The sequence below is a fragment of the Pyxicephalus adspersus genome, chromosome 9, assembly GCF_032062135.1.
Source record: "Pyxicephalus adspersus chromosome 9, UCB_Pads_2.0, whole genome shotgun sequence".
NCBI classification, from domain to species: domain Eukaryota; kingdom Metazoa; phylum Chordata; class Amphibia; order Anura; family Pyxicephalidae; genus Pyxicephalus; species Pyxicephalus adspersus.
Genome location: NC_092866.1, coordinates 61,600,620 through 61,620,139, shown reverse-complemented (window position 1 = coordinate 61,620,139; position 19,520 = coordinate 61,600,620). Strand labels below are relative to the sequence as shown.

The window sequence follows — 19,520 nt, the reverse complement described above, 5'->3', positions numbered from 1 at the left end:
TAGAATAAAATAGGACACAAATTGATCAATAGAACAATGTTGGGACACAGCGTGAGCCATTAAGATGAAACAGAGACACATAACGAGCCAATGGATGATAGGGGGACACAAGGTGGGCCAATTGGATTATGAGAAGGAAAAAATAAATAAAATAAATGTATAAAAAATAGCCAATAAGATAACAAGGAGGCACAAACTGAGCAATATGATGATATCATAATTATAATAGGTAGAACAGGCTGAATCATTGTAAACAACAGAATAAAATGAGCCAAAAGAATAATGGGGGAACACAAGGTGAGCCAATAGCATAATATGGGAACACAAGGTGAGCCAATAACATAATAGGGGAACACAAGGTGAGCCAATAGGATGATAGCATAACACAGAAACTAGGCCAATTGGTAAATTGGGGGACAAAGGCTGAACCAGTAGAAAAATAGGTGGAAACACAGTGAGCCAAAAAGTAAAGATATGTTAGGAAGGTGACCTGTAGAAAACAGAAACAGCATAAAGTTATTTATAACTTTACTAGAGAACAGTATTGGCAAGCTGTGCCCACATCAAACATGGCGCCTGTTTTTTTTACGTCACGTGTCAGCGCTGCGTTGGGTAATGACGTCTCACCTCCAGTGACAGCGGAGACGGAGGGAGCGAAGGGGTGTGCGATTGTGCTCTCACACCACGTGACCTGGTTTTGTGTCTATGGAGACCTACCTGAGTGTTGTCATCCGCCCTGCTAGAGGTAGGTGCACGTATAAAGGAAGGGCCACACACAGGGTACGGGGCCCAAAAACCTATCATGGAGGGAACAATACACACTAATAATTAGGTACATGTCAAGAGAATGATACACAAACAATACACAGGTGTGTGTACATGTAGGTAGATATAGATGGGGGGATGGGCAATAGTAGGTATACAAATAGAGGCTAGAATAGGTAATTACACATGTCAGGTGTCCTATCCTATAGGTGCACCTACATATATACAAATAGGGACAGCTATGGGGTATGAATGCATGTTTGGGATAGGTAGGTACACCTAATGGACATGATATTATATTTGGGATAGGTAGACTCATCTATAAAATATGAATATAGATTTAGAATAGGTAGGTACACCTATAAGGTATTGATGGAGGTTTAGTATAGGTAGGTACACCTATAGTGTATGAAGATATGTCTATATGTGTGGTATTGGTAGGTACACCTAATGGGTATGAATAGATATTTGGGATAGGTAGGTACATCTGAAGGGTATGGGTGTATATTGAGAATCAGTAGATTCATCTATAGGTTATGATTATAGATTTGCAATAGGAAGGTAAATCTAGAGTATGAATGCATATGATATAGGTAGGTACCCCTAATGGGTATGAAGATATGTATATATGTGTGGTATAGGTAGGTGCACCTATAAGGAGTATAGGGATGGTGCCGATCTCATGCTTCCTGCTGACTGGAGAACGTTGATACCATGGGGAAGGGGTGTGACTGACCTCAGCAGAGAGACCACTGCTCCCCCCACAGGTACACAGACCAGGTTTCTTTCTGCAGAATGCTCGACAGTCCCAGCCTCTGTGTGGGTTCTCAATAAACCAGTGCTTGTACGCACTACAGCCCTCTTATTCACCCCCTATGGTGCCCACAGGTGAGACATCACATGACCTGGTTATGGGTCTGAGCCAAACCTAACACAGTATCCAGGGTATGGAGAGGAGAGAGATTTACATTGCCCATGCACCTATGGGGAGCGCTGTCCTAGAAATGCCTCACATGGCTGCAGGAGGGTGACCAAGCAGTGGCTGATCACTGCACATGTGTGAGATCATTAATAGAAATATCCCTATGAAGTCTCAAAGATGTACACTGAGCTGCGCATGCACACAGGATGATGTAAAGTAGTTGTTGTGTACATGCGCTTGGGTTACATCTTTCCCCACCTGGCCAGTGACAATAGCCGAGGATCTCAAACCTGGAAGAAAATAGATTGAAGAATACAGCAGCCATGGCAGGCCATTGAAGTGATGTAGGGATGAAAGGAGGTGGTGCTTTGGATGCTGAAAATATTTGCTGTTTATGGAAAATCCTGAGCACCTGCAGCAGAGTTTGCTCTTGCTTTATGGGCCGGATAAGACATTTTCGGGATCAAGCCATCCTGCGCCACTCCCCGCGGCTGGTCAGTTGCTGGTTCTTAAAGACCCAACATTTGCACATTTTACAGTTGGCAGCAGTGACCCCTACTGGTACCGATCACTACCGCCCCTATCCATTCTGTATGGAGCTGCCGCAGGGAGAAGCTACATGTAGTGTCTCCCCAAAGGTAGCGGCTCCCTGGCATGAGGAAGCGGAAACCGCATTGCAACCTCATGGCCAGTGTCAACAGAGCCTGAAAAGTTAAGCTACGTACAAGCATTGCATGATCGCCGTATGAGAAAAGCTGGTCATGCTCATCATCCCCCAATGTCGTTCATCAGTCTGCCACGGCTTGAAGAATGACTGATCGGGAATAACTTCTGTTCAGTGCTATGGAGGAAGACACAGAGGGGTGCCTCTCACTCGTCCTCCCCTCACCATAGAACAGACTGGCTTTGTTTGTACAGCTCCTGTTTGTTCATCTATCATCATTATTATTACACAGTATTTATAAAGCTCTGACATATTAGGCAGCACTGTACAAAATTTATATACATGTCTGTGACTGTCCCTCAAAGAAGCTCACAATCTAATGTCCCTACCATAGTCATATGCCTTTAATAGAGTCTAAAGTCAATTTTGGGGGGAAGCCAATTAACCCAACTGCATGTTTTTGGAATTTGGGAGGAAACCCACGCAAACACGGGGAGAACATGCAAACACAGGGAGAACATGCAAACTCCATGCAGATAGTGTCCTGGCCAAACCTGGGACCTAGAACTGCAAAGGCCAGAGCACTTACCTCTGGGCCCTATGCTTATTGTAAGATTTTAGTAAGGCTTTAGAATGGGGAACAGAGAAAAAGAACGAAATGCCAATTTGGGTGTCTAATAAATCCAAGTGCAGTGTTCTCCCGAGAATTTGTTGTTGTGTAGTAGCTGTGGGTTCTCCAAAAGTGGGCAACACATGACAAGCTTAGTGTTCCCAGGTATTGCCACAGATATCTTTTGCATTGTTTTAGTATTGTCAGTAACCACCCAATAGACATCAGGGTGGTGTGCTGGGCTATGGAGAACATTGAAGTCCAACAATGTAACCTAATAGTAGGGGTATAATCTAGAATAAAATACTGGCACATCATAAAAAGGATTCTTTGTATCTTTCTTTGCTTTTCTGCATAACTTTAAAAAAATTCACATGGGGCGATCATGTGCACATCTATATTAGACATGATTACACGCTCCATGATCTGAATTACTTTGTAATATTCTATTTCCTTTTTATTGCATGGTGCTGATGATACACATTCCAAACCCCAAGGGAACATAACAATGGGAATTTAAGTTCCATAGCGATCTTTCACCCACAGTGTTATGACTGATTCACATTTTTAGCATTCGCTAAAATGGTCATGCAAACCACTATGCAATATGGTGCCATTGGCATCTCGACAATAGTGGGCAACATACCGGCACTGCAATATTTTTGTTACAATGCACTATCAGTTTTGAAATTAATGCATTGCACCTAACTTCTATTCCTCAATAGCCACATCTCCCCTCCTATTGTCTATTACTCCCCCCAGATTCTAGATTGTAAGCTCTTCAGGTCAGGGTCCTCTCCTCCTCCTGTGTCACTGTCTGTATCTGTCTGTCATTCCCAACCCCTAATATGTGGGCACTATATAAATCCTCTTTAATATTATTAATATTAATAACTGGATCCCAGGTTGGAATCTCAGTCAGGACACTATCTGTCCTAGTTTGCAGGTTCTCCCTGTGTTAGCGTGGGTTTCCTCCCATATTCCAAAAATTTTGGGAACCACACCCCACTCCTAGATTGCAAGCTCTTCTGGACAGGGTCCTCTTCTCCTCCTGTGTCTGTCATTTGCAACCACTATTTAATGTACTGTGCTGCATAGTATGTTGGTGCTATATAAATTCTATTTATTAATAATAATAATAGGGATATAAATGGATGAAAATCACAGGAAGGGGGCGGATAAAAGACTGTTCACCCTGCACATCGAGAGAGAGCAGCAGTGACCGGTCTGTATTACAGGAAGCTCCTGCAATGAAGCAGACCAGTTCCATGCTTCATCACTGCATAGATCTAAGAAAGACAGACATATGAGATCAAAGAATCACAAAATCAATAATTGTTCAATTTCAACTCTAAAAAGAAGTACATCCATTCTTTAATGTTTGTGTCCTTTTTAGTACTCCTTTCCCTTTCAATAAATTCTCTTGCTAATCCTGCCATGGAGGTCCTGTAGTCAAGGCTATGATTAATATATCAAGGCTGTCATTATTATACGAAGGCTATTATTATGTAATTGGTGATCATTATTCTTAACAGTTATTACCAAGCTTCCATGGATGGAGTCACGGAATGCTCACAGATCCGTGTTATTCCAAGACATACATAGAAAAGGATTCGGATTAATAGTGTGATGTAATCTGCCATGTAATTACACAGCACGTAACCCTGTTATGTAAAAAGAATAAAAATATATTTATTTTATATCCCAGATTTTGTTTTAATACCCTTTTTTATCTATTATTAAGATTACTGATCATCTGATCAAAGAACCCTGAACCCAGCTCAAGCTAAAACCATTTTTAATAGTCTGGACCTCTGTTATGTTTCTGTTCCTCGTTAGGGTGATACAAATATTTCCTGTTCTAGCCATAAACTGATCAAAATGTCTTTCATTCTTTCTTATACTCACTTGCCCCTGTTCCCTCGGTGAACGCCACCTTCTTCTTCATCATTCTTCTTTTCCTCATTCCAATCTTTGGCCATATCTCTGCATCCAACGCACTGTGATCAGGGAGGTAAGAATGCTTATTGCAGAAGGGAAATCACCTGTCCAGTTCTTTAATAATGCCTTGCCTGGTGGCACATATTTAAGGTGGAACTTTTAGATCCGTGATGTGTGAACACTGAGTTTAGGAAGGAACTAGGTTGGTTGGGTTACTAATCAGAGGCTCAGGCAAGCCAGAGTAATGCGGATGATACACCAGAATCCTCATCAGAAAGCTGTATGGGAAGAAGCTGTAGGCGGGTGGTGGCCCCGTATTGTGACCCAACTTTTCAGTGACCACCAAAAACAGCCGGTTGCCTACTGAAAAGTGTCGGGTGGTGTGCCTAGAAAAAAGGGCAACGGGAGATCACTGTACACTGTTAGATTGCATGATCGGGCAAATGATCAATATCCAATATTAATCATTGGCTTGCATTAACGCCATACAATGCTCATTATCTGATACTGATCATTGGCTTTTACCTCGGTGAATTCATCATCACTACAAATCTGATCGAATATCGTTCAGAAATCCGCCACCTCTTGGTTTGTACTGCTTGATGCAAGACTGTGATCATTGATCAACAAAGAATCCCGTATCGTTGTTTAATCAATTTTTCCTTACAAGGTTTATATCCAATCTAACATCTAAATTATTAAAAGCATTACCTTTCAATGCAGCACCTTCGAAACATATGAATTTGAATTATTATATCCAAATCAGTTTTTTTAATTATACTTATTGTATGATGGACCCTTTAATTGTTTTTCCTGTTTTCCAGGACCCCTTGTAAGCAAGACCTGAATTGTGCGCTAAAGTGTTCCAGCTAAGCCCCAGCGATGGGCCATCAGCTGTCCAGCCAGGCGGCGATCAACAAACTTCCTGAGAAGGTCGCCAAGCATGTGACCCTGGTGCGTGAGAGCGGCTTCCTGACGTACGAGGAGTTCCTGGGGCGAGTCGCTGAGCTCAATGATGTGTAAGAGTCGACTATATATCACTCATACGTGACCCTTACATAGGAGAGCAGCACGTCCACTGCTAGGAAGTCTAGTCATAGAAAAGAAAACTTGGTATAAGAATGATAATTGCTGCATAAGCATTTAATTTCATTATCTTTACATGTCAGTCACCATCCTATAGCTTCCTATAGCTGCTTCTCCTGTGAACCGGCTAAATAGACTCTGCACAGAAGACCCAGCCTGATTTAGAAGACATGAGCCTATTTCATTTTCAATATAAATACCAAGATCATTTTAATTTTTTCATTTTTAATATATTTTCAGCTTCAAATATAAATGAGGATCCAGCCAGGAGGGTCCTTGGTTGGACCCTTTCTATTGAGAGTGATAAGACTCTTTCTCTGTCTTCTGATTGGGCTTTTGCGTTGTCACACTGTGATGCAGGCTTCAGATGGAGACTACAAGTGGTCTTTTTATTACATATTACCAACGGTTGTCACCATCAGGACCCCCCAACAGAATTCCCCCTACAGCAAAATAAATGCCGTCTAAGTAAGGTTTATGATAAAACAAGGGATCTTTTTTTTTTTTTTTCCTGCACACACAGCTGACCCGATGTATTACAGGTCCTGTGTTTGGTTCCAGAGTCCATCCCGTGTATCCCTTCATTCCTGATCACATGACTGCCGGGCATAGGGGAGCGTTGTACTATCAGATGACTCCTCTCTGAGTCACGCGGTGTGATGTCACACCCTCGCTGTGTACACATGAAACAGCTGTCTGCCCTAAATAATGCTGAATGGTCTAATCCTAAAGGCAGATTGTTCCCACTTAAAGGCAAACCTGAAATTCTGGTTCTGTCCAGTGTTCAAGTGTCTCCTAATGTAGGTGTTTTGTTTCAGCTAATGGGAATCTTTAGGTCACCTTCCATCTGTGGCACTGCAGCAGGCGGTAGATTTACCCTGGGTTTGACAAGGCAAATTAGAAAAGGACAAATAAACACTTCTTATACAAGCACATTATCCCCTGCTGTAACTGCAGAAAAATACCTGTTATTAGTCCAGAAGCAGATGGTGTCGGCCTCTCCTTTCCTATTATTTACAGGCAGGGAGCACCACTTACGTACAAAAGCCTGCATGCTAAAGAGAATGAGCCTTGTGGCTCTTATGTATTGAAGCAGTGGGTGCTCTGCAAAGCTCTAACATTCCCCCTACTCAGTCTAACATGGAGCTCTCCAATAGAAAGCATATGATTTGCATTGCTTAGTCTTATTCACTGGGGGTTGTGTTGGGACCCCCCCGACCACTGACACCACTGCTTTATAGGGAGCGACAGGTCCATGAACCTAAATTGTAGTAGCTTATTTAAACCAAAAGTTAATTTGAGCCCCAACAAAAACTACGCAGAGCCTTAAAATGATAGGTTGCTTGAGCATGGTCAAATCTAATCATGGTATACCTACACCAAAGAAAAAAACTTTGAAGAACTTTTCCCTGCTATGTTCATCCATGATGAGCCATGCTGTCATCTGGCATGATGGGATGGCGGTAGGGACTTCCTGTACAGTGCGCTAACTTTAGTATACAGTATGCCAAAAAGCCAACCTCCCAATCTTCAACTATATACTCGATTAAGATTTCATCAAACTTTGAAATCCTTTGCTACTTTTGTGATTCATAAACTGCAATAAGCCAAAGGGAATGCCAAGTGGCTCCTACAGCAATTACCCCCCCTAGCGATAATCCCGAGTGTAACTCGGGGTGGATTTTGCATGCAAAAAGCGGTAATCCCGAGTCACATTCGGGGTCGCTAAAACATTAAAAAAACACTTGCCTTGTTCCATTGGCGTTCCCCGGCACCCTTCTGGTCCCTGCAGCTCCTCAGGACAGGTCTTCTTTCTTCAGGACGTGGGTTTTTTCAGGACGTCGGGAAATTTAAATAATTTTGTATTAGATTCAATACAAAATAGCTGTATTGAGTCCAAGGGAATTGCAAAGAGAGAGCAAATTCTCTTAATTTACTGCTATTAAAGAGGGTGGCTTAACAGTACACACCACTTACTTCTAAGGGACAATAGGAAGTACCCCTTGTATTGTATTATAAGTATGTATTGAGTACAATACAAAGAAACCTTTATGATATATATATATATATATATATATATATATATATATATATATATATTATACATGTTACTTTACAGTTATATTACATGTTTCACTATTTTTTTATTTAAGATTTTTGTGTTTTTTTAAAGTTTATTATTACATTTATTAAATATTGGACATATTTCGGTGAGTTATGCCTAAGAAGAAAGAATATTCATTGAAGAACATCAATTTTTGTAACTGGATTTTATAGGCCAATATCAGCATGTATCATGTATTTTATTAATATTTACATTAAAAAACGCTCATTACATAAAACCATTATTACACGCAATAACCTCTCTTTTCAGAGTATCCCTATGGGGAGTACATTCTGGGTTAGTTCTCTACGCGTTTTGCCGAAATATCCGCTTCCTGTATGAGAGAGGAGAGAAAATCTGATGCTTGTATTTTCAGCAACACTCTATGTTAAAATCAGTGGTGAGGAACAGACCGGTGGCCATGGCAATCAAGCTATTATATGCTTCAAGTTTAGATCACGCTCAGTTGTTTTTATGGTTTCTTCGGTTTCATTGTTGTTTACCTTAGTCAGTTTTATGTGGGGCTTCAAACAAACAATACCGCACTATAACCTCGCAGCTGAGCCACGTGATTGTAAAACAGCTTCCCTGTGTGATAGTCAGTTATAGAGTTATGCCTAAGAATTATAGATTATATATACATTTCCATGCAAAAAAAAGTACCGCTTTTTGTGTGGAAATACGGACAGAATTAGAATGCTAGGGGGGTTAAAGTGGACCAGCAAATTTTTTAGTAGCTAGTGCATTCAGTTAGGATATTTTATCTTCTCGCTCAGGGATCACAGTACTCCCTCTGACAATGCCTTTATATGATTTTTACCCTTGAAGGATTAAGCTACATTTGTTTTGATATTATCCAGGTTATCATCTGTTTCTGAGGTTGAGATGTCAATTCAAAGATGATACAATCATGTAAATCCCATTGTCTATGCCTTTCTTCGCTTCATTCCTAATTATCTGACACAGATCAGCACCTGCAGCAGCTTTTCACCTTGTGATTTGCTACAAAGTTACAATGTTGCAGTCTGATCACTGGAGGAGAAGAAACTAAGGAAATAGTTCATCCTGCCTGCAGCAGATTAATGATCTCATCTCAGCCTAGGCAGTGGATGACTGGACCCCAATGAAGCCATTTAATGGGAAAAAGGAGCTATTTTGTAAAACCATATTGTGTTGTGTTTTGTAACCTGTCAAGAATGTGTAAAAATACTGACCGGTACACTTTAAGCAAATTAGTGTTAATAATTGGAGATTTTGCAGTCTTCTCTGGTTTGTCATGTGTTTCCTTTCTGATGGCGGATAGCAAAGTCCTAGGGACAGTCTGTAACCAATGTGATCGGACAGACAATTTACCAGAAACATTGTGTTTATCTGAGGGATTCCTCTGCAATGATTCAATTGATTTCATTTCCTTTATCTCAGGACGGCGAGGCTGGCCTCGGGACAGGACAAACATCTCCTGTTTGAAGTGCAGCCAGGATCGGACACGTCTGCTCTCTGGAAAGTGGTTGTGCGTGTTTTGTGTACGAAGGTGGGTGCAGCTCATGATCATTCAGTTCATGCATGGAAAACTGACTATGGTTTAATATATATATATATATATATATATATATATATATATATATTAAAGAGGGGGAATCTGATTTTGATTGCACACTATTACCATGTATTTACAATGCTTGGGCTGGAAAAACAAATCATTTCTTGGCTTGTGTAAGTTATACACCCTTTATTATAAATGCTTAGGCTTATAAAAATATTTTACTGGCTCATTTATTTTTACCTTGATGAATGGAGCTGTGAGTTGCAGCTGAAAACTCCCCTAAAGTCTCCTTGTTGATGCACTAAGTATACTAGTAAATGCTGCAAAGAGCCTATTGGATCAGCATTGCTAATGTGTCTGAATCTCTGAAATTGAATTTCTTTGAAATTGCTAAAAAAAAATACCTGTTTTTTTTAGAAGGTATTTGTGTTACATGACATTACCACAGCCCCTTTGCTCTGTGCCCATGCCTCTGCGAGCTTTGGGCATGTATTTCAGGGGCACAAGCATAATGCCAGCAAGCGAGACGGGAGTAGCTGTAGGGGCCAGTCCAGATTTGCCACAGTCTGACTGAGTCTTGGAGTAAGTGACTTTGAATTGGAAATATTTTTCATAACTGCACTGAAGTAGAATAAACAGGTACATGAGAACTAAAGGCAACTGAATTGAAATTTCAGCATAGGTTTATTAATTTTGTTTTACAAAACAAATGGTAATTCCATTGTACCCTAATAAATAATGGAGCTTGAAAGCCAGAAGGAAGGGGAGCAACTGGTTAAGGAGCTCTGGTTTTGATACCGTTCAGACCCAAGAGCTGAGAGCTGTTGGAATGACATTGGGCAGTAGATAGGAATGGCTCTGTAGTTCTGACTGTCGGCTTGAAGAGGCATCCATAAAAAAAAATAAAAAAAAATCGGACCAAATACAAATCTTTCATAGAAAATCCATGGTGTCATTTTACAGATCCTATTTGCACTTGGAAACTTTTTTTTCTTTTTTTATCTGCATTCCAGATTAATAAAACCACTGGCATTGTAGAAGTGTCCCGAATCATGAACCTCTACCAGTTCATCCAGCTCTACAAGGAAATCACAAGTCATGCAGACAGCATCTTCGCCCAGAGCAGCTCCGGAGCCGAGGAGAACGCTGAAAACCTCTCATCCGTGTCTTCCTGCCAAGCAAGCATCCTAATGGGGAAGTAAGTAGATTCATTTATTTATGTTCCTGTTCTTGTTGCATCAAGGTGACCACACAAACACCAAATTGGGATCGATTAAGTACCAGGTAAACTAGCAATCACATTTTAATACAATAGGAAAGCAATACAACAAACACAGTCAATTTTTTAAGACACTGCAAATATCATGCACGCAGACCACCTAATGTCTTAAATTATCAAAGCCCGAAAAGAATTGTATATTCAAACCATATTACAATCTGTTCACACAAACACACGCATATATTTGTTCCAGCAAACAGCAAAATCCTGACAAGCCCAATAGTCCGTCCAGTAGGGTATAGGTTGGACATGTAATCCATCCTGCAACATTTTCTCATATGATTGCCATTAAAAAAAAATTGCACAGTGGCTCAGAACTTTGCACTCTGCCCTTCAGTTCTAGGTCCCAGGTTCGAATCTCAGCCAGGGCACTGTCTGCATGAAGTTTGCATGTTCTTCCTGGGTGTGGGTTTCCTCTAGGCACTTCGGTTTCCTCTAGGTACTCTGGTTTCCTCCCACATTCTAAAAAATGCAGTTAGGTTAATTGTCTTCTCCCAAAAATTGACCTTAGACTGTGTTAATGACATATGACTATGGAAGGGACATTAGATTGTTAGCTCCTCTGAGGGACAGCTAGTGACATGACTATGGACTTTGTACAGCGCTGCATAGCATGTCAGTGCTATATAAATACTGTTTAATAAGAAATAATTGTTATATTATCTGATAACAATCTGGGGCATATGGGAACCTAAAAAGGTGCTGCCTTTCTGTCCCTGCCACCATGAGACTGTTCTACCCTAATCTTCCTGTAAACACAGCTGTGTACTGAGTGCAGTACATGTCTGCCTGGACTCGGCCTGTTTACAATGAACCTTTCCTGGGCTGCCCTGTCCTCTCTTTCTCTGTTTATGTTGGATGGGATCTGGAGAATAGAGAGAGTTCTGTAGGGGATAACAAGTTCATCCTGCAGTTTCCAGCTGATGACGTTTAATGACAGCTAATCTGTCACATCCATCTGATTTGAGGAAAAAGAGCCAAAAGGAAATCAATTCGGCCTGGAGCCAAGCTTCACATATTTACACAGCAACCATTGGTTATTGTTCTTTACAAGAGCCTTTTCCTGGCAACCTTTTATTGTTAACCTGAAAGCGATAGAGATGTTCCTCTAAACACTTGTTTAACAGAATGGCACAAGTTTGGCCTTACTGTAAGTTTGTGGAAGGTGTACAGGCTCATGAATGATTGGAGTCACCTCAATTAGGTTTGTAGTAAAACTTTAGGTTTAAGTTTTAAGGGCCTGTGGTTCACGTTGGATGCAATGAAAGGAGAGGGCAGCCTTTGAAATATGTTGAGGGACTGGGGGCCGACTGTGCCCTGCGCGGGACTGGGGGCCGACTGTGCCCTGCGCGGGACTGGGGGCCGACTGTGCCCTGCACGGGACTGGGGGCCGACTGTGCCCTGCGCGGGACTGGGGGCCGACTGTGCCCTGCGCTGGACTGGGGGCGGGTGCGGGATGGTCCATGTTGAATCATGCGTGAGGTGGGGGCTGCTTATGAGAGTGGGAAGGGGCTTATTGTGCTCTATATGTGGGATTTGGTGGTGTAAAGGCTACCAGCGGTGGTGCAGCATGTGAGATGTAGTGCAGGAAGGTGCTTCCTGTGGTCCATGGTAAATGGGAGGTAGGATGAGATGTGCCTTTTATCCATGTGGGGTACATTGTGAAGGGGGGGGGGTTCATGTAGCCCATGTGGAATCAAATGGTGGGTAGGCCTGCCTTTGGACCCATGCCTTTGTTTATTATCTCCATAGAGCCTCTATTACTTATACTGACAACTAATCTTTTTGTTGAGTTTCCCAGGGGCTCATTTGTATATTATATAAAATATATTCAGTACAAATCTTGTTTACTACAATATTTCCAACACATTTGCAGGGTCATTATCTGAATTTGTATTGCTAAAGGCCTTTTCTACTGTCATCTGTCCATACTTCTATGTTACATTAACATCCGTTGGTAGAGTATGATATGATCTAATGACCTGACTTTGCTCTTCCTGTGTGGCAGGGTGAAGCAACTTACAGACGAGGAGGAATGCTGCATCTGCATGGACGGGCGCGCTGATCTCATCCTGCCCTGTGCTCACAGCTTCTGCCAGAAATGCATTGACAAATGGTGAGGTGCCATGTCATGTGACCTGCGGTAACAGGCAGATTTGTTATATTACACACAACAAAGATGTCAGGAACTCTTAGAAAATGTTTTTTTGACTCAGATCAGATAAGTGTTTTTATGTTAAGTAACTAGTAGTTACTTCATCTTTAGCTTGTTAACCCCCTGGACTTTTCTAGAAACAGAGCTGTCCAAGATCTGATTGACATATATTGCAATATATGTTCCAGCTAGTCAGCTGCATGAAAGTCATCGCCTGTTAGGCCAGTCCTGCCCTTTTTTTTTTTAGATTTAGTGGTCACTTCTGGGCTTCTGTATGCTGTACAGGCAGGGTGCTGTTATGTACAACTATCAGAATTCCTTTCGTGAGCCCTCAGCCCTATGGGCTGTCTGTATGTCAACCTTTATGAGTGGCTGTTCCTATTATGCAGGCTGTTTTTTCATGCATAGGAAAGGAAAAGACTTAATAACGCTACAGTATTCTCCCCAGAATATTTTTTTTTAACCCCCCTAGCGTTATTCCTGAGGTGGATTTTACCTGCAAATAGCAGTAACCCCGAGTCACACTTGGGGTTGCTTTAACCTAAAAAAAAAAAACACCACTTACCTTGCTCTGTTGTCATCCCCCGTCATCCTGCTGGTCCCCGCAGGTCCTGGGGACACGTCCTGCTCTCCTGATCTCCAGCCGCGCAATGCCGCGCAAATTATAGCCTACAATGTAAAATAAATTTCCATGCAAAAAAAAAGTAACGCTTTTTGCATGGAAATTTGAATGGAATTAGAATGCTAGGGAGGTTAAGCTGGGTATGAAGAAGCTGTAAGTGAGTGGCACTCCCTGTATTGTGACCTAATTTTTCAGTCCCCACCCAGAAACAGCTGGGTGGTTACTGAAAAGTGCCGGGTGGTGCACCCAGCTAAAAGGGGCTGGGGAGAACACTGATGCTGGATATTGTCCAGCTAGGAAATTAGGTGGGCTTTCTCTGGCTTTCTGCAGCTTCTAATGTATTTTGTCAGAAGAATTTTAGTCCTGGAGAGAAGCCGGTACAACTATGCAAGATGGCTGGAGGTCAGACTTATAATGTATACATATTGTACTCCTGAGATCTTTTCTGTTAATATTTACACAGTGTAAAGTAATGGCTGTATAACCTTCTAATTTCTATGTAGAATCTTTTCACATATTTAATTTACAGCGCTGCGTAATATGTTGGCGCTTTATAAATCCTGTTATTTAAAAACAATAATGACAAATTTGTAAGTTCCTCCCTTAGTGGCCATATTTCTTGGGGGTGTATAGCCTAACCTGACTATAAACCAGAATGTGACAGGTGCTCTTAAAATTTTAAATATTATATTGCTGGAAGCCTATTGGCCTAATAAAAATGTGTTTTGTAACCAGAACATTTTCCCCAACAGGAGCGACCGGAATCGTAACTGCCCAATCTGCCGCCTGCAGGTGACCGGAGTGAATGACTCCTGGGTGGTGTCTGAAGCCCCGACTAAAGAGGACGTGGCTAACTACATACTGAACCTGGCAGATGAGGTTGGGCAGCCCAATGACACCTTGTTCTGACCTTCCGTAGACTCTTCCAGCAATTGCTGAGGGCTCATACAGGCGAGTTCTGAGCGTGCCCTTAGCTCGGCCTTCTCTGTGCGAATGACGTTCATCTCTGGGTGAACGGAGCTGTCATTAACATGCAGCGGACATAGGGCCCAACCATTGACTTGAACAGTCTTAAAAGGAATTGCTTGCCATCTCTGAAAGCATCTACATTCATTTCATTCAGCAGACGCAAGTGGCTTCCCACACTACTGCTACACTGGGACTTTTTGTGTGTTTGTTGCGCCTGTTCATGGTGGAGAGGACTTAATAGGACGACGCACCCTCACCGGCTTACCACGATGATGCTTATTTATAATGTAAAGGTCTTCTCCACTGGGAACTGATACAGTGGCAAATTGAGTCTCCCATATTCTTTTTATATCTCCAGTGTTGAGATTTCAGCCCATTTCATGAGAGTCACCGCCCCCCCTCTCTTCTTGTCACCTTTTATTGCACGTTATAATACAACAGCGTGATGCCATTTTTTTGGCATTGAAATGCATGGGGCATTTGAATTGGGATAGTTACTGAGAGATATTGGAAGCATACGCTTGATTATGTAATTGGATCCGTTTTTGGATGGCCTTAGGTTTTTTTTACCCAGAATTTTAAATATATTATTTATATAGGGGATGCCTCCTTTAATTCTCCGCTAAAGGAGCAACCCTCACCTGGCTGTGGTGGACAGCAATGAAGGTGGGTGAAAGGGATCTGTCGCCTGGTTGTAAGAAATTTTGCAGCTCAGTGGATGACTTTCTGGCTGGCATGATGTGTCCCCACACATCATGCCAACAACTTAAACCCCACATTGGTTAGAACAATTTGCTACAGCGCTGTGTAATATGTTTGGCGCTATATGAATCCTGTCTAATAATAATTTGTTGTCTGGCACAGTACTTCCTTGCCTGGCATAGTGCATTTGTGAAACATTTGGCACAATTTTTCTTCCTAGCCAACTGGCTGAGCATCAGCACCCATCTTCCTTGCTGGCGCAGTGGGATTAGCTAACATTTGGTACCCCACATGTGTGCCCACCACACAGACGTTTGCCACAATATATCCCTGTCTGTGATCAGTTGACCACCAGCACTTCACCTTCCTATGCGATACAATGGCCCCCTTGGCTGATATAGTGCCATTGGATGGTGATTGCCACACTGCCTTTCAACCCTTCTGTCTGCGCCCCTTGTCTGGCCCAAGGATATCATTTGGACTTCTTATTGATGACACAATCATATAAATCCTAAAGCTTTAGCAGTAATGTTGTTTTGTGTGTACACATGTTATCTCACACAGATTAGATCTCCATACCCCTCCTTTTCCACTGGCTTGCTTATTATCACAATATTTATTATATGTTCCATCAGTGAATAATCACCTATAGCTATGCCGATCATTCTACTAGCTGGTGGTTGGGGAGCCCCTCTTAAATTTAGATTCTCATTCTTGTTATAGTGAGGAGTGCCACCCTCCACATCGGTGACCTGTGAATTCCCAGAGATAACAATGCCTACGCCTCATATTGCAGTATACAATATGGCAGGTGGGTGGTGGACTTTGCATTTGTCATCACTCCTAATAGTTAGGATTTCGAATCAGTTTGCTTGCACTCTGTGAATACTGTATATAGCTTTAAAACAAAGATGTTTTTATTAATGAAATAAAAAAAAAAAAATGTAAAGCTTAACTCCAGGAAAACTACTAAATATTCGGATGAAATACGTATCTGAGAGCTGCTTCACATGCCAAAGGATTTGTATTTCTGGCCTTCCAGTCCTGAGATTTATACAGCTCTAGGACGCAGCACAGCCGCAGGGCGGGAGTCCTGAGATCTCATCCCTCTCCCACCCAAAAGCTGCATTAAACAAGAAAGCCACATAAACTTTTCATTTTAGTGCAAGGTTTTCCTTAAATCAAGCACGGCTTCAACCAATGTTGCCTTTCTAGCATCCCTGTTGGTTACAAAGATTACCCATCCTGACCAATGGGCAGGCTCAGGTGGCAGGAAGAGGTGGGGCCAAGCTTGACTTTTGCAGAAAAAGTTGATCATCTCATCAAATCCACTATGGGTATCTCCAGATCTGCCGAGTGTATTGAAGTGCAGTTTTCTTAACCTATCTATGTTTCATAATATTGATTTTTTTTTTTTTTGGGGGGGGGGTTCAGTTCTGGAGGCAGTGGTGCTTTTTTTTAAGTTTAGTTTTTACAGATTTTCTCATGGATAAAACTACTTTGTAGATGTCAGTCTATTTATATTGATGTTTTCACCCAAGATTTACATACTTTGTGTGGCTCCTGGGTAAAAGCATTTATAATAGACCCCTTTTAATTTGTTGTCTTTTTTTTTTTTTTTCAGCTGAGTTGACATTTTTTTGGGTTGGTATAACAAACATACGATAGCACCCCCTAGTGACCTTTCCAGTATATGGCAGAATACTGTGGGGTCTTTATTGTAGGAATAGTGATGGCAAAAGTTTGGGACTATTGGACAATATTAGGTCAGAATATGATAGTGCAGGGTATTTCCAATCGCAAGCAGTTGACTTTTTAGGGATCAGGGGATGAGAAAAACTTTGCTGACCTTAAGATGAAAATATCTGAAATAAAATTTGAAAAAAATTAAAGCTGATCTGAACGTTGTGAATACTCACCTGTCCCCATTTCATCGTGGGCGCCATCACTTTCTCTCTTCTTGTCTTCCGCATTCTGATCTTGGGCCATCTTGATTGGCTGAGCCGGTAAGATGTAACTACCACGCAGGAGCATGGAAGTTTATGCAGTCCCGGCTCCAGGGAAGCTGGGATGTGCTCTGATCTGCACGTGTATTTTGACTAAAGGAGGGCGATCAGGCAGGTAAGAATGCTTATTGCAGAAGGGACATCGCCTGTCTCCTTGCTACAATAAGGCCTTGCCTGATGCTGAATATTTAAAGGATTTAAAAGGAGAAAGAAAACTGCCAGTTCTAATCATTTTAAGAAAGTATTTCTTGAATTTTTGACTTTGTGGTTTGGTAAGATTTATGTGTATCTTCTGGTATTTCAGTTTGAGTTGTTGCTGTGTTGTATAGGCTTTGGTGTCACATGACTGCCAGATCCCCAATCCCGCGTTGGATTTGGCAAGATGGCAGCAAGTGGAATCTATAGCAGCCAGCGAGGGAGTCTCACGCCTTGTGCAGCATTTTCCTTTCTGCTGTGAAGACAGCAGCAAGTCCTGGCCCAAGAAATGGACGGAGCTGAGCAATCATTTACCTTCATGGAGGTGCAGAGGGAGAGCAGAGGTAGGGTGGATGCTCGCACCACTTGTGTCCATCCAAAGCAATTATACTTTAACCGGTCCACTAGCCTGCTTCCAATAATTTATTTATCACTGGGTAATATTTTTGGAAAATTCTCATTAGCAATAAGTTTTTTTTTTTTTAATGCTGTGTGTTTGTTTTATGATGATTACGGCGATATGTAGCAGGAATTACACTTAAATACAGAAGCAAGACGCCGTTGTTTCAAATGTTTTTCTTTTAAAAAGTCTGCAGTTTTCATTAAAACAATCACTGGTAATCCTACTGTTGCGGTCCCTCTTCAGGCACTTCCTGTTATAGGGTGAAAACGTTGCGGGTTGTCACCCTGTCACATGTCGTGCCGCCTAATGCACAGACATGATCCACAGTTGCCAACTTTGGACAAATGATGTGCAAGTGATGCTGAAGGGGAGAGAAGTTTGGTAGCCTTTAGATGTAATAACAGATGAGAAACAAAAGGAGACAGCATTTTTAAAAGCCTATTTTGCCATAGTTTATAATACATGGTGCTTTATCTATTGAGTTCATAGTCTGTGATAGCAGGGGCAGATGGCAGAGCTGTGAGGGAGAATAGAAGGAAGGTGGCGATATAGAGCAGAGGGATGGAAGAATAAACCGTACAGGGTCGGCACTCAGAAGTCGGTGTTCCTGAGGAAGTGTGGGTGGTGGTGCGGTGTGGTGACTTCTTTATTTTTTTCTAAAACACTACTGACCGGTATATTGTGCTTTATTTATGTATACAATCCGATGTCTGTACACTGATCTTCCTATAAATAGCACTTTAGTGTTCAATAAACCTTCTCTTCCCAGTACTTTCAACAAATCTCTGTTTACGTCTGCTATGTAGTTTTGTAATGAACTGAGTCACACAGATCCAATAATGTACTCATCCAATAATGTACTCATCCATGGAATATTTAGTAATATTAAAAAGCTTCTTTTTTCCATGTGAAGTTTTGTGAATCTGCCTAAAGAAAAAAAAAAACAATGTTTGCCGTTGCACTAGTGATGGAAGTCTAAAACCCTATGAGGATTGCTGCATTATAACCCATTGAAAAAAAATGCAATTTTGGGGGCATTTCAAGCCCCCAAGCTCTTTTTCCTGGGAGGCCTGGTGGTGCAATTAATTCCACCCAGAAGTGTCAGATGCACTTTTAGGGGTGAGCTGCCTGGTAAAGCTATTTGTGTTGGGTAGGGGGATGGCTGTCAAAAATATTACAAAATCTGGAGACAAAACTCATCTACTCTTTGGGCATTTTTATACATAAACTCTGATAGTAAAACTTGCCTGGCCATAGGGGCATTGCAGAGAGAAAGGATCATTAGGCTAATTGTGCTGCTTGCGTTCCAAGGGTGATGATTGGTCCAGTGTGGTATTAGTTAAGCAGTGGAATCGTTTGGTAATCTCTGCCTGTAGTCTAATGCTGCTAACAATGAATGCACTAAATTTCATAAAATTACATAAACGTGAACCTGAAACGTGGACGATAGATCTGATTTGGAAAAGCAGAAGCAACTTTTCCCCAATTTAATGTAAGGGCCACCTGACAAGTATGTGCACCATGGCTTATCCTCATTCCACCTGTAAGTATCTA

General features: G+C 41.7%; 1 protein-coding gene across 1 annotated transcript; it reads left to right on the top strand.

The window, feature by feature from the left end:
- Positions 1–627: 627 nt before the first annotated feature.
- RNF141 (ring finger protein 141) lies at positions 628–18,878 on the top strand. Its single transcript, XM_072422258.1, has 6 exons — positions 628–745; positions 5,727–5,921; positions 9,515–9,623; positions 10,649–10,833; positions 12,923–13,030; positions 14,444–18,878. Exons 2-6 carry the CDS (start codon positions 5,785–5,787, stop codon positions 14,598–14,600), a joined length of 696 nt encoding a protein of 231 aa, XP_072278359.1. The 5' UTR covers positions 628–745; positions 5,727–5,784; the 3' UTR covers positions 14,601–18,878.
- Positions 18,879–19,520: the final 642 nt, after the last annotated feature.

What these genes read in the sequence shown, in the direction of transcription:
- RNF141 (XM_072422258.1), top strand. Translation starts at nt 5,785, where the DNA reads ATGGGCCATCAGCTGTCCAGCCAGGCGGCGATCAACAAACTTCCTGAG. An exon ending in GCAAGCATCCTAATGGGGAA is followed by an intron (nt 10,834 to 12,922) that starts GTAAGTAGATTC and finishes CCTGTGTGGCAG; the next exon opens with GGTGAAGCAACTTACAGACG. An exon ending in CAGAAATGCATTGACAAATG is followed by an intron (nt 13,031 to 14,443) that starts GTGAGGTGCCAT and finishes TTTCCCCAACAG; the next exon opens with GAGCGACCGGAATCGTAACT.